Source organism: Panicum virgatum, chromosome 3N (assembly GCF_016808335.1).
Source record: "Panicum virgatum strain AP13 chromosome 3N, P.virgatum_v5, whole genome shotgun sequence".
Classification (NCBI taxonomy): Eukaryota; Viridiplantae; Streptophyta; class Magnoliopsida; order Poales; family Poaceae; genus Panicum; species Panicum virgatum.
Window position 1 is genome coordinate 2,474,685 of NC_053147.1, and position 14,783 is coordinate 2,489,467.

The 14,783-nt window shown below is 45.1% G+C and overlaps 1 protein-coding gene and 1 long non-coding RNA gene across 5 annotated transcripts; one reads left to right on the plus strand and one right to left on the minus strand.

The window, feature by feature from the left end:
* Positions 1 to 2,573: 2,573 nt before the first annotated feature.
* On the minus strand, positions 2,574 to 6,371 carry LOC120663661. Of its 4 annotated transcripts, none has more exons than XR_005670561.1 (3): positions 5,631 to 6,371; positions 4,964 to 5,551; positions 2,574 to 4,754 (listed from the first exon to the last, which is right to left on the minus strand). It is a non-coding gene; the product is annotated as an uncharacterized LOC120663661 (long non-coding RNA). The 4 variants fall into 4 exon arrangements; XR_005670560.1 differs by having other exon boundaries at positions 2,574 to 3,507; positions 4,633 to 5,551; positions 5,631 to 6,370; XR_005670562.1 differs by having other exon boundaries at positions 2,574 to 5,162.
* A 735-nt stretch (positions 6,372 to 7,106) lies between these two features.
* Positions 7,107 to 13,514, plus strand: LOC120663662. The gene is made up of 3 exons (XM_039942543.1): positions 7,107 to 7,572; positions 9,589 to 11,254; positions 12,015 to 13,514. Exons 1-3 carry the CDS (start codon positions 7,209 to 7,211, stop codon positions 13,000 to 13,002), a joined length of 3,018 nt encoding a protein of 1,005 aa, XP_039798477.1. The 5' UTR covers positions 7,107 to 7,208; the 3' UTR covers positions 13,003 to 13,514.
* Positions 13,515 to 14,783: the final 1,269 nt, after the last annotated feature.

Genomic DNA, 14,783 nt, shown 5'->3' on the forward strand with positions numbered 1-14,783 from the left:
CCAGTTCTTATTCAAAACAGGGGTAAAATTATCAAATTCACATAATAGTAAGGGCAAATCCGCAAGGGCAAATTTATCTTTTCGTAGCATTTTTAACACCGTTAGCTGACTTTCACAGAATAGGAGTAAATGCTTTCTTCATTTTCAAAATACAGGGGTAAATTCGCAAAAAATGAGGACAAAATCACTATTTCACTTTTGAAACAGTGGTAAGAACGCCAAAGCCCCAAAAAGAAAATATCCGATCAAAAGGGGATCCAATATAGCCTCTTTCTTCCTGTCGCCCTTGCTCCGTATATTTGTCGAGCTCGTGCTGCTCACCGTCGCCTTCTCCTCCTCCCGCGCGAGCTCCTCTCCATTCCCGCGTACAAAATCACCACTTGCACGAGCGAATCGCATCTACAAATCATCACCCAAGCACCAAATCAATGGCCGTGCAGGGAGGAGATGTGGCGGCGGGCGCGAGAGGAGGGAGGGGCCGGTCGGGAAGGGAGGGATCGGTCAGAGAGGAGAAGGGGGAGGGAGACGTACCTAGGGCTCCTCATGTCGGCCTACCGATGGACGCCACCACCGCGCCCTCACCCCCAACTGATGTTGCCGCTGCTCCTCACCACAGGCACAAAGATGACGGCTGTGACACCCCGGCCCAGGGCTTAATAGGATTAATAGGATACTCATACCAACAAAATTGTAACTTCTTTTCCGGAAGCCGGTCTCCAAAGAACTCCGAGGTTAAGCGTGCTTGGCCCGGAGCAATTTGGGGATGGGTGACCGACCGAGAAGTTCTTCTTGGGTGCGCACGAGTGAGGACAAAGTGCGCAGAAAAGACTGGTGTTGGTCTGTGAGGACAGTCTATGTCCTAGAAAGCAGCTAGATGTAAGCGGGCCCGGCCTCGGAGAGGCGGGACGTTACAGAATGGTATCAGAGCCGACTCTCGCGGTTTCACGGGCACGTACGGGCGTAAGTGCGGAGGCATGAGCACGGGCGCGTGGGGACGCAGATGCCACCGGCATGTGCACGGGCGCGTGGCGGGTCAGCGCGCGGGCATCTGCGATGCGCCGTTGGCACTGGACGCACGGACGTGGCATATGGACCGTTGGCACTAGACGCACGGACGTGGCACATGGGCTGCTGGCACTTGACGTACGGGACGTGGCTAAGAGAGAACGTTCCTGGCTTGGGATTGACTGACGAGGACGTCGGTCTCTTAAGGGGGTGAGCATGTGACACCCCGGCCCAGAGATTAATAGGATACTCATACCAACAAGTTGCAACTTCTTTTCTGGAAGCCGGTCTCCAAAGAACTCCGAGGTTAAGTGTGCTTGGCCCGGAGCAATTTGGGAATGGGTGACCGACCGGGAAGTTATTCCTGGGTGCGCACGAATGAGGACAAAGTGCGCAGAAAAGACTGGTGTTGGTCTGTGAGGACAGTCTATGTCCTAGAAAGCAGCCAGATGTAAGCGAACCCGGCCTCGGAGAGGCGGGACGTTACAACGGCCGAGCAAAGGGGGAGGAGAGGGGAGGCCAGGAAGGGAGGGGCCGGCTGCTGTCGTCTGGGGCAGTGGGGAGAGCGCGTGAGGCCAGGCGGAGGTGAGCGAAGAGGACAGGATGAAGACTAGGGAGGATAAAGAAGGGGATGGCACGTGGGATCCACGCATCAATGCATGGAGGGTAGAGTTGAAGGAGTTGTTGGGATTTAGAGATTGGGAAATGAAGAGTTTTTTGGAGAGCAACTTAGTATGGAGAGAAATTTTTTTAGAGAGCTAAAAAGGAGAATCAAATAAAAAGCCAAAAATAACCACTTTATTGGATCTATTGGAGATGCTCTTAGCCATCCAATTTCCATGTGGACCCATACATGGACCGTATTGAACTATGGATGACAGGGTGTTGTAAGTTTGTGTAACTCAGCGTGCAAGTATAGATGTAACTTTGTAATCTCTCCATCTCATGATTAGTTTTGACAAATTAGTGGTGGCGTGAAAATACTCTCATGCTCTTATTTGTTTGCCATATGCGATTAGTTTTGGCATGCAAAATCTGACCACTTAATTAGACAGTTAGTTGAGATCCAATCTTTAGAATTGCAACTTTTATGAGATTTTTTTTTTCAAATGCAGGATTGCACTCTTTTATCGGATGGAGGGTGTAAATCTTAGCAGAAATGCTATAGTTTCTTATAGTTAAATGTAAATAGTTGTTTTTTGGTGAATTTACTCATTTGTTTAAATAGAGTGTTTCGATCGACTCCTACCACACATAAAGTTTTTTTTAACAAACTAGTGGAGATGCACGTGCCACAAGCACGTGTTTAAAGTGGAGATGTTTAAAAATGATTGGATTGCATCAAACTATTACTAAAAAGTCTCATTCATTGCGTGATGGAATAACCAATGGGAGTTTACATAAATTTATTTGGAGCCAATCAAATCCATGCATGTAGCCAATATTTATTTGCTTGAAGGAAAGCAAAACTAAACAAAATACTCCACTAAAAGAAGCTTAGATTAAAATAGGTAGTGCTAATTTAGGGAAAAAAACCTATCAAAAAATGAATAAATAACACTAAAATATATTTAAGCACATAGTTTATATTAAAGGGAGCAAGTTAAGTTAACATATACATGCCATTCATCAATATGAATGCGAGTGCCATATAAATCATGACCATCAATCATCATGCGAAGCAAAGGAAAAATATGATCATACAAAAAATGAAATAAAGAAATGATCATAGAAAGATTAGCTTGATACACAAGTTCATCACGATAGCATATACAAAGAAAATCTGTGGACCAAAAGAAACATCAGCAAATTATATTGACTCGTCACTCTCCTTAGTTGCGTGGATCAGGTGGAGCAACTGGATCAATTAACGTATTGGAGCTCCGCACCTACGCTTTTATCGCGTTGAAGAAATATTACAAGGAAAAAAAATCTGATGTACTCATGCCCATGATTTTCAGAAGCTCTTGTCTATGATCTCTGCACTAAAAGTAAAATATTTATGAAACCTAAAAGATATTTGTACCATCCTAATAGTTAAACTATTGAAACAACTATGCCTCTCTGCAATGAGAGAAAAGCATTAACTTTATGGGAAAAGTAGCCGAAAGGATTCAAAACAGGTGACATACAGCATGTGGGCAGCAGAACCGCACCTTATATCCATGATGATGACAAGGAGCTGAGATATTTCAATCAAGGTAATCAATAGAACTATAGAAGACATAAAAAATTAGAGTACCCATTATTACCATAGCTCAAGCAAGCATGAGAAGCTAACGAATTGCACCTTATAGGAAGGCTGCAGATCCAATGATCCATTTTCTATCAAATGGTGTACCCCAATCTAGCTTCAAAAGATAGGATCACCATGACAAGTGGCGAAGAACTATGTGTAGCATCACCACCTGTTTTTCGGCTCCATCACGCCATTGCAATATGTAGTTACTGGGATTTTGATTACAGGTAGTCTGATGGCCAATTCCTTAGTGTCTAGACCACCTGCAAAGATCAAGAAAGATTAAGAGCTTGTCAATCTGCATCATAAGGATTTACCAGAATAAGTGCCTGCAGCTATGTTTCAAAACAAAATGGGAAAAATAAATTTTTAGGACATGTGACTATAATAAAAGGCAACAATTATTGTAAGAAAGGTTTGATTCATGAGCATTGGGCAGTGCTCATGATAATTGCAACATTCTACTGGTCTGCAGCAAGAAAAGGTATTTGAGCCCGAAGACACAATAGCTTTCATTTTTTTGTCATCAAGACATGCTTCCAATTCGATTGTTGTAATTTCCATGTATACTAATCTGCACTCTAAACAAATGCTAAGTCGCTAACCCTACATCTGTTCAACATTTAAAACTCAACACAGTAAGAAGGACATGCGGATGGAAAGAGAATGTGCTTAGGGAGAAGTTACTTTTTGGCATATCTGACCATAAAACTTGACAGAACCAAAAGAAATGTCAAATACATTACCTAATTATATCCTAGCAGAGATCTTGGCTCACAGATATAAGCAGAATACAACAAGAATGGTCAATTTTAACTTTGGGTTAAGACCACCTTCTCTAAAGTATTAACTACATACATGGGAACCCCAAATCAAACCACAATTGTAGGCAAGAACTACAAATGGGTGTAATCAGAATTGGAACGCCATGATACCGAATCTAGACAAATCACTTTCAAATGGTTTTGCCATGATATCAAATTTGTTTTTGACACATCATATGCAATGAGACCAATGATATATGCATGGCTAGCTTACACCAAAAATATCATGGAATGATGATCAAAAGAAGGTCAATAGATATTTTCTGACGGCATAGAGGAACAAAGAACCAACATATGCCTTTGGATTCTAGAACTTAAACTCATTGAAACAAGGGTCTTCAATTTTTCCCCTTTACACTCCAGTTCCTGCCTAATGAAAAGTAATCTGCTAAGATAAAACACAAAGTTTTCAAGTTGGTTCTTTTTTTCTGTTGCTCAATATCTACAATTTTGTGAGGGAATTAATGGACTTTTTTGCAAATATGAATGAATGAACTTTAATATATAAAAAAGAACATCTTAGGATTTTACAGATGTGACAGAGCACTTGCAGCATATATATACCTTTTATATTGTAGCAGAACCAGTAAGTAAGATTGGTATCTGTATGAGTCGACGCTAGCGATTGCATCCTTACCAACAATCAATCACAAGGGGAACCCACGCCCTTTATATGGAGAGATTAGCTAGGATGTTAATATTTATCAGTTAGCACAGTCAGTAAAAAAAAGGGTATCATACATCAGTTAGCGCGATTCAATAAAAAAAACTCTTTGATGTTATATGTGAAAACTGACACAAGATGGTCAATTCACCATGTTTTAAACTGCAACCTGACATAGTTTAGAAAATGCAAAGGAAATAAAGAAAGATCACAGGAAGAAAAAGAACAAACCTTCATGCTTCTGTAATCCGATCAAGGTGATGACATGACGGACTATTCGAGAATGAAATAATATCTTGAGCTGCCGGTTAACATTTTTCTTATGGCATAATGAAAGTTGAGCTCTCAGAAGCGATCACATTCAAACTGCAAGCAACCATGGTTAACAAAAGATTTTAGTCAAGACCCAATAGATGCACCATGTATAATCCTGCACAAATTGGTCAATGGTTATATTTCAAACGGCTCATGCAATCCCTGCTGCTGGTTCTGAAAGAACACTTCAGACATGGTTAAATTGGAAAGCCTGTTGCTGTAAGTTTGTCTTTTACAGCTTGTGGATAGTATTGCCACCAATTTGTAAAATCAGTTTGGCATTGTCGAGCAGAAAATGGATGGCAGCAGCAGTGCTTGGCTAGCACCAGCAGAGCAGCAAGCAACAGCAGCGCATGCCTTCCTCGCAGAGCAGCAAGCAGCGGCGGCGGCCTCGAGGAAGCAGGCGCCGGGGCGATGCGCAGGGCGGGGGCAGCCCACTCGCGTGCGGCCTCGGCGCCGCCGCGCAGGCCGCCGCCGGCCCCTCGCGCGCGGCCGGAGCTTTGCCTGCAGCGGATCCGGATGTGCAGATAGATTTCTCTCTCCTCCTAGACTCCATGGCAATCAGACATGAAAATCGACATACCTAGGGTGAGCAAAGCTCCGTGCAGGCGCAATGCCCCAGTCCACAACCACGCCGGCGCTCGGTTCATCCACGACATCAGAAACGGTCACACCCGTCCCCGCGCTCAGGCGGGCACGTCCCCACCTCGTTCCGCGACGGGCCTCCCCGTCGTTGGACATCCGGACCAATCCACAAGGCATGGAGCGACCCACACAGCGGCGGCGTTCTCCGGCGGCGGCCGGTGGGCATTCTCCAGGCCGTGGGTGCTTGTGGAGACGGAGGCGGTGGCGGGCGTTGGGGCAGACGGCGGCGCGCCCGCGAAGGGCCTTGCCTCGGCCGGCTGAACGGTAGCGGGATTCGGCCAGTTGCGATGCCGGTGCCCAATCGACCTCAGCCGCTCCAATCGAGCTCCGCCGCTGCCGGATCGACCTCCGCCACCTCCAAATCGAGCTCCGCCTCCACCTCCCCTCCGACCGCTGGCGCGCGAGGCGCGAGGAGGAAGAAGGATGCCGCCACCACGCTTTGTGGCGGGGCACGCGAGAACCGGCAGCACGCCGTCGAGGCCGGGGTCGCAGGGAGGCGGTGGCGCGAGGGGGAGAAGGGTGCTGCGAGGAGGGAGGCGGCGCCTGGGGAAGGCGCGGAGGGGAAGCGATGGGCGAGATCGCGAGATGCGGCGCGGCGGCGTGGATGGAAGGAGATGCACTGCGGGCGTGATTGGCGGGCGGGATCGGAGGTGGGTACAGACGGGCGGGTAGGAGGAGCCGTGGTGAAAAAAAAACTGAGGATTTGGGCAGAAACATTTTTTTATAGTGTTTTGTGGTTTGGTTTAGGTCCTGTTTAGTTCTATCCCCGAAAAAAACTGTAAACGCAAAATTTTACAAAGGAATCTTACTAATTTGAAGTACTAAATGAAGTCTATTTATAAAATTTTTTGTATGGATGGGCTGTAAATCGCGAGATGAATCTAATGAGCCTACTTAATCCATGATTTGCAACAGTAATACTACAGTAACCAACCACTAATTATTGATTAATCATGAATTAATTAGCATCATTAGATTCGTCTCGCGATTTACAACCCATCCATGCAAAAAGTTTTGTAAATAGACTTCATTTACTACTTCAAACTGGGAAGATTCTGATGCAAATTTTTTTTCCTTTACAGGCCTCACGAACTAAACACAACCTGTGTTAGTACCTAATTTTTACATGTGCGTCTTAAAGAGTTGTTTTGTGAGAGGGATGGATAGGTTAGAGTTGGTAAAAATTGTATTCAATTCTTTCATTATTTATATATAGAAATAGAATAGATTATAGAATTAATCACGAAATTATCTGGGGCCGGTTTACTTGCACTGAACATCAATCAGTCAGAAAGCAATCAAGGAGCCCCTGGCCTAGGCCCGTCTGAAATGGGCCCAGTATACTTGCGGCCTCGGGCCCAGCAGGATTCAAGGCCCTCTCTCCATTGTTTCATACCCTCGTGGCAAAGCGGAAAACCGGAAAGGGGTTTTCCAAAAACCCTGCTACAAAATCGCAACCGCCGGTGTGGATCGGCGCCGCCGCCGCCGCCGCCGCCGCTGATCCGTTCCCGCCGCCATGTCGCAGATACTCCTCCGCCACCTCTCCGCGCACTCGCTCGTCGTCCGCGGCCACGGGTTTCGCCGCCTCAGCTCCGCAGTCCACGGCGGCGGGGGCGAGAGGCAGCGGGCCTCGGCCCCGCCGCTGCAGGACGAGGAGAGCCGGGCGGTGCGGGTGTCGGTGTGGTGGGACTTCGAGAACTGCCACATCCCCAACGGCGTCAACGTCTGCCGCGTCGCCCCGCGCGTGTCCGCTGCCCTCCGCGCCGCGGGCATCCGCGGGCCGCTCTCCATCACCGCCTTCGGTGACGTGCTGCAGCTCGCGCGGTCCTCGCAGGAGGCGCTCGCCGCTACGGGCGTCTCCATCTCCCACGTCCCACGCAGTTGCGTGCTCGCTCCCGCTCCCCTACCCCTTAACTGTGCTGCGTTCCATTTCATCCCTGCTATTGTGATTTCTGGAAGGGGCCTTCTGGAACGTCAACCAGAATTTCCTTACCACATGTGTAGCAGTATTAAAAATGATGATTTGGCTGCCCCTGATATCTAGATTAATCTACTACGTCGGCTTTTCGTGCTTTTTTTTTAATTGGACGTTTCGTTGCTGGGTTGGTGGCTCCATATGCATTTCTATGCTATTGGTCCTAAAGGTTGGAGTTTGTATGTGATATATTTCGCATCCATTGCTCTGTTGATTTCTAACTTCCTGTTCACAAAGTTTGATGCCAAATTTATTTGCCTACCAATCGCAGGGATGAATTGTCTTATTGTAGGTTAGAATTGAAAGAAAAGAACTTTTCCATAGAACAGGCTGGATGAATGATGGTTGTGCACCGTTTTGTTATAAAAGTAGAGTGTTTCTGGTTGGTACTGGAACTTTCGTGCCGTCTACATTTCAAATCCACTGATTTATTTTCTCACTTTATCTGGAGTTTGTGTTCTTTGTGGGAAGAGTTAAAACTTAAGATTATTATTAGATGAAAAGGAGCATTTCTTTTGGCTAGTGAATTGTGGGAAATATATTGCTCTTAATGACCATAAGATTTTTTTTGTGTAGTATGAAGAAGGATGTGGTGCTCTTTGCTCTTTGCTGATGATGTGGTGCTAGTTGACGAGAGTAGGGCAGGGGTTAATAGGAAGTTAGAGCTGTGGAGACGCACGTTAGAGTCGAAAGGGTTCAAACTTAGTAGGACCAAGACCGAGTACATGATGTGCGATTTCAGCGCGACTAGGCATGAGGGGGGGAGATGTTAGTCTAGATGGGCAAGTGGTGGTCCAGAAGGATACTTTTCGGTATTTAGGATCGGTGCTACAAAAGGATTGCGACATTGATGAAGATGTTATGCATAGAATTTCAGCTGGCTGGTTGAAATGGCGGCAAGCTTCTGGCATCCTTTGTGACAAGAAGGTGCCACAAAAGCTAAAAGACAAATTCTATAGGACAGCAATTCGTCCGGCGATGTTATACGGTGCTGAATGTTGGCCTACAAAAAGACGACATGTCCAGCAACTGAGTGTAGCAGAGATACAGATGTTGCGGTGGTTTTGCGGGCACACAAGGAGGGATAGAGTCCGGAACGAAGTTATTCGGGATAGGGTCGGGGTGGCACCAATTGAGGAGAAACTTACCCAGCATCGGCTGAGGTGGTTTGGACATGTCCAACGAAGGCCTCCTGAGGCGCCGGTGCGTAATAGGGTTCTTGAGCGGGTCGATAATGTAAAGATGGGTAGATGTAGACCTAAACTGACATGGGATGAGTCGGTTAAGAGAGACCTTAAGGATTGGAATATCTCTAAAGAGATAGATTTGGATAGGAGCGCTTGGAGACTAGCTATTAATGTGCCTGAACCTTGAACTTATTTCTTTCGGGTTTCATCTCTAGTCTACCCAACTTGCTTGGGAAAAAGGCTATGTTGTTGTTGTTGTTTGTATGAAGAAGGATATTTTTGTCTGATACACTCAGTTTTGTGAAGGTGTCTCATTTCTTGGTTAGGCAACTGTACTTTTCATTGATTTTGGTAACATTTAATTCCACATGGGTAGTATATTGCCTATAGAACATTATATGTAAGGGGTTGTGTCTTTTTTATAACAAGAACCCTTGTGATTATTTTTTCTAATATGTCTGGCTTTTAGTACTGGGAAATTGGCGATGTATTGGTTATGATGTATGCCATATCATTTGGTTCCTGGTATCAGTTACCTATCTTTTGTCAGGTTCAATACGGTGTTGGCATCTCCATATGATTACTTAGATGGCATTAGGGAGAATGTTAAGTTGCAAAAGTTGCATTGGTACCCTCATAATATTACAAAGTTGGCATTGCATGTTTAAATTGTTCTTTTCTTATGCAGGGTTCTGGTTATTTATTAGTCTACTAATAGTATTGTTCTTATGTAGGTGGGAAGAATAGTTCTGACCGTTCCTTTATGGCTGATCTTGTCTACTGGATTGCTCAGAACCCTCCACCAGTTCATTTTTTCCTTATATCTGGGGATAACGATTTTGCAAACCTCTTGCATCGATTGCGAATGAGCAACTACAATGTACTGCTTGCGTGTCCTAGTAGTACTACCAGTGTACTGTGCAGTGCAGCAACTGTTATGTGGCCTTGGGATGCTTTAGTTAAAGGGGAGGATTTCTCACCTAAACGGTTTAACCACCCACCGGATGGTTTACATGGATCTTGGTATGGTCACTACAAAGGAGCCCTGGATAATCCCTTCCTGGAGAATGAATCAAAGGAACCCATCAAGGTACCATCTGATTCCCAGCATTGTTCAGTACCATCTGATTCCCAGCATTGTTCAGTACCATCTGATACCAAGCATGGCTCAATCTTCAAATCTGTAAGAAATGCAATTCTGGAGGCACTACGTCCACATCCTGACGGGATGGCCATCTCACGTCTGCGAATTGAGATTATGAAGAACAATGCTTGTGACAGACATTTCGTATACCGCCAGAAATTCTCTTGCCTTCTCCGATCAATGCCTGATATTGTTGAATTTATAGATCCTCCATCTGGTAAAAACGAGCCATATGTAATTTTGGTCAACAGAGACCTGCTGCAGCCTGGTGACATAAGTTCTAAGGCCCTTAGCTCAGCTCAAGGTAATGTCAGGGAGAACAACATCACTGGAACAGCTCAAAATGATAAGAAGCATCCATCTTTGATGTCAACCCCTGAAGTAAATTCGAAGCCACTAAGTTCTTGTCAAAGTATTGCAACGAGCAAAAGCTTCACAGAGACTGTAATTGGACATCCACCTACATTTTCTGTCCCATCTTCCCCATTGGTTTTGCTGTCTGAGGACCAAAAGAAGTACCAAAGTGCTGATGTGAGTGCACAGACAGAGTCACCCGCAAAACACACGGAAGTTGACGAAGGGACTACCCCTGGAACTCCCTCTTCCTCAGGGGTGGAAAATGTTGTTAACAAAGATGGACTCCTTAAAAGGATCTGGATATTGTGGAATGGCCCTGATAATGCCAAGCCTGAGGTTTCTCAAAATTGTGAAAGCACTTCTGCTGAAGTGGTTAATGATTTGCGAATACCTCTGCAAGAGCATAATGCTGATTGCCATATAAAGCTTTTGAGGAGGATCCATAAGAACACTTCAAAAAGTGACGATTCAGATGGCACCAATAGTACAGCAGCAGTAAGTGCTAATTTGCCAATTTCATCTGATGTTGACAATTCTGAAAGAATAAAGAGAGATCCATCAATTCTTGAAAACCCAGAACCATGCAGTAGACCTGCATCTGTTTCCATGGGTAAAGCTGGAGATGAGGATTCTTCTGAAATGAATAAGGGCTTGTTTAGCTGGGCTTCAAGGTGGTGGACGTTTAGAAAATCATATGCAGACAATAGTACAACCAACAGAAATGTCACTGATGAACCAATTGACTCAATTGAAGAATTTGAATCCTCAAATGCTTCAACTTGTGGAAGAGGGCAACAGGTGGTTAATGAAATATTTGGAAAGGCTCACGTGTGGGATCTTTTGGAGCAACAGTTATCAAAACGTCTTGGGTCTGAGATTGTTTTGAAAGCGAAGACAAGGTAAATTCCCCCCCCCCCCCCCCCCCCTTCTGGTCCCCCCTTCTAGATTTGAGCTAATGCCTTTTGGTTTCCTGCTGCTCATATTTTTATGTAAGAAAAGCTGTTGTCTCTTTGACCTGGAGTTCGAACTTATGCAAATTTGAAGTCAGACTCATGGTCAACACATTACTTGTATTTTGTTTCCTTTTTTATGTTTGAAGCAATTGATAGATGTAGAAGCAGAAATAACTATCAACTCTGGCACATTTATGCTAGTAATGCCAATTGTTCCGATCATCCTATGGATCGCTTGCTACAGGTTTTGTAGACTGATACGGGCAAGGTGCAGTTATGCAATTTGTCTTTAATTGTCTAAACATGTGGTTTGTATTTGTAGTTTTCTAGAGCAAGTTATTAGCAAGATGAATTCTATGTTGTTCCTCAAGTCTAACAAATATCCTCTTCTACAATTACCTTATACTTCCAAAGATGATAATTTTGTAGCATATCAGGTTTTGTAAGCTGCAGCCTGCTGGAAGAGAAGAGTATAGATGAGGTGCATGTAATGATTTCATTTGTGTCATTGAAACTTCTAAGCTCAGCATCACCTCACATTTTGAAACCTTATGATCAATTGTTGCTTACTTGAGCATTCAGCATACATAATTCCTTATATGTGTTTCCATTTGCAAGTAGAAAAGGATTTATGAGATGATGTGCAAATTTATGTTTGGCTTATTCAAGGGAGAGCAGTACTTATCTGATGACTTTTCTTGGCCAGGGGTGAATTGGCACATGGATTGCAGAAGCTAGGTTGTTGGCCTTTGAAAGACCTCTTAGAGAAAGATCTGCATCATCTGGTACATTTGTTAATTTCGGAAAAGAAATGGATTGAAGAAACTTCTTCCAGACCTTTCCCTTTCCGTCTTACCCTCCCTCAGAAGAGAACATGTGTTCCATCGAATTCCAGCAAGTCCACTGCTCTTAGTTCCATTTTTGTCAATGGGAAGCAACAGAAGGGCAAATATGTAGATGATAAGAGTAAGAAAAGCAAGCCTCTTACTAGGGAGGAGATACTGTCAGACTGTCACAAACTGTTGAATGAGCTTCTATTGCAGCATAAATATGGATTCAACATCAGCATTTTCAGGCAGCGTTTTACTCAGAAACATGGATACGAGCTTGATCATCAGAAGCTTGGGTATCCAGACCTTGCATCGCTGTTGCAGATTATGCCTGGTGCCAGGATAAAATTCCCAAGGGTTCTACCTGCCGAAAACGAGAATGGGCAAGCTGGAAGTAAGGGAAGTGGAAACCATAGCGATGGTGATGACTTGATTTGGGGGGAGCTTGGTCCTGTATCTGCCACTACTGAAACTGCTGCTGCAGAGGTCGATAAGGAAATGTGCTACCGTCCTCCTACTCCTTCAGATGATGAATTCTCGGATAACGACAGTCAAGCAGGCCAACAGACTAGAAGAAATGCTGAGCATAGATCACTGCTTCAAATCATTGATTCCTGGAACAGTAGCAAGGATGATGGCTCTAACAAGAAATCTCAAGACATCGATGGGCTTGTGGACTGTTCGACGAGAAACCCAGGTTATCTTGACAATCAGGCTGCAGGGAACGTGCAGAGATCTACAAAGCCATCACAGAAGCAGTACTCTTTTGTGTCAGACTCTGAAGAAGATAAAGAGAAGGATAAGCTGGTTGAGAGTGTCTTGGGCAGTCTGCAAAAGGCGCGGAGCTCAAAGTTGCGTAATTAAAGTTTTGTTATATGCAAAAATGCCGATTTGCTTCTGTTGGCGCCAATTGCAGCTGTTGGCCTGACATCATTCTGAGACCCGTCATGGTTGTTACTTGTTTGTCTTCCTAAAGCAAAGATTTTGTGATCATACTTTCATCAAGGTGCAACTTATGTTCAGAAGCTATGGATTGACGGGAGTTATCTGACATTCTTTTCCCCAAATCAAGGGAGTATGTTGATGACGGCTCCGAGGTTCAGTTAGCGAGACTGTTGGACCAAGCTGGTCGTTTCCTCCGTCTAGATCTTAGTAGTACTGTGAAATAAACAGGAGCATCGCAATTCTTCTATGAAGTTTCCTTGAGTGGTAGGGTACTATTGGGTACCACAAACATCTGGCTAGATATCATAACTAGTTTTACACTCTGACTGTAAAACTGGCAAACCCAGTTAAACTTTTTTTCTCTTTTCTATTAAAAGCTGTGCGAAGTTGGTCTTTGCCCAAAAAAACTAGTTTCTGCTTTGTTTTCTGCACTGGTTCTTCCCTCAACTTGTGTGTCCACTCTGGATAAATTGCTGTTAACTGTTAGTTAACACGCGGCTTTATTTGTGCGCGCGAATTCTTGGTAGTAATTTTTGCAGTATGATAATACACATGCTGGTGTCTAGAGGAGACTTTTCTGAGAACCACACGGACCTAGGTGTCAGGTGGACATTTGTGTTATACACGATGCCAGTTCTTGGTTGCAATATGAAACCCCATCCTCTCCATCATAACCTGGGCCACGTTAGTTCACTGAATGTTTCTCTGACTGAAAATGCTTCCTGCTTGGAGTACAATTCAATGTTTCAGGGGGCCGTTTGGGTGGGCTTTCCCAATCGGCTTCAGAGCTGAAGCCGATAAAGCAAAAAAAAAAATCTTTACCCTGGAGCTTACAAAACGATTTCGTGCCACAGTATCTCATTTTGCGCAAAATAGGTGAGCCAAAGCTACAATAACTCAATAAGAACCCTTGGAAGTGCTCCACGCAGCTTGCTCCGAAGGTGGAGCCAGAGCCGGAGCAGACGGAGTTGGGGTTTTTTACTCAGCAGCTCCGTCTTCTTGTCAGCGCTTGTGCTTTCTTCTTTGGAGCCAGTCATGCGAGAGGCATCCATCATCGGTGCGAGAATGTGATATTTAACAAGGAAACCTGGCAGTGCCCCAGGGACAACACCAGGTGGATAATCACGATACCAGCTGCTAGGAATTTGTTTATTTATCCTCTGAATCCTTGACCAGCTTTTCATCACCTTTAATCGTGCCAATAATAATAGTTTATTCTAACGATCCAGCTTGCCCTTCAAACCTGCCAATAGAATAACACCGGATATCGTGGCCGTTGGACCCAGCGTGAGCAGCAGCAGTTGGCTCGTCGTGTCGTTGGATCCAAGGATGATGCGTGCAGCTGCGAGCAGCGTTGGTTTTTTTTTTTTTTGGATCATCCGATTCCAATCCGAGGATGCAATGCATCGCTCGATCCATCAAAGCCACCGGGAAAACGCCTCCAGTGATGCCATGTGGCTTGACTTGACCAGTCTACTCACCGGTTGCCATCGGTGACACGTCAGCTCAAGCGGGCGGCCAATGGGCGGCTCCCTCGTGGAGCCCGGACGCCCCGGCTACGAGCTCACGGCTGCTTACGTGGCCGTGCCTGCGTCACCGGGCCCGCTTCCAGGATCTGTTTTGCGGTAGCTGTTCTGGTTGTGGTGCGGGACTACTACCACTCCGTTTGACCGGGGAAAACGAAAAGAAAGCGTGGCCGT

Excerpts from the sequence above, each read along its gene's own strand:
- LOC120663662 (XM_039942543.1), top strand. The coding sequence starts at position 7,209 with ATGTCGCAGATACTCCTCCGCCACCTCTCCGCGCACTCGCTCGTCGTC. Across the intron at positions 7,573-9,588 it reads CATCTCCCACGTCCCACGCA|GTGGGAAGAATAGTTCTGAC; the intron begins GTTGCGTGCTCG and ends GTTCTTATGTAG. Across the intron at positions 11,255-12,014 it reads GTTTTGAAAGCGAAGACAAG|GGGTGAATTGGCACATGGAT; the intron begins GTAAATTCCCCC and ends TTTCTTGGCCAG.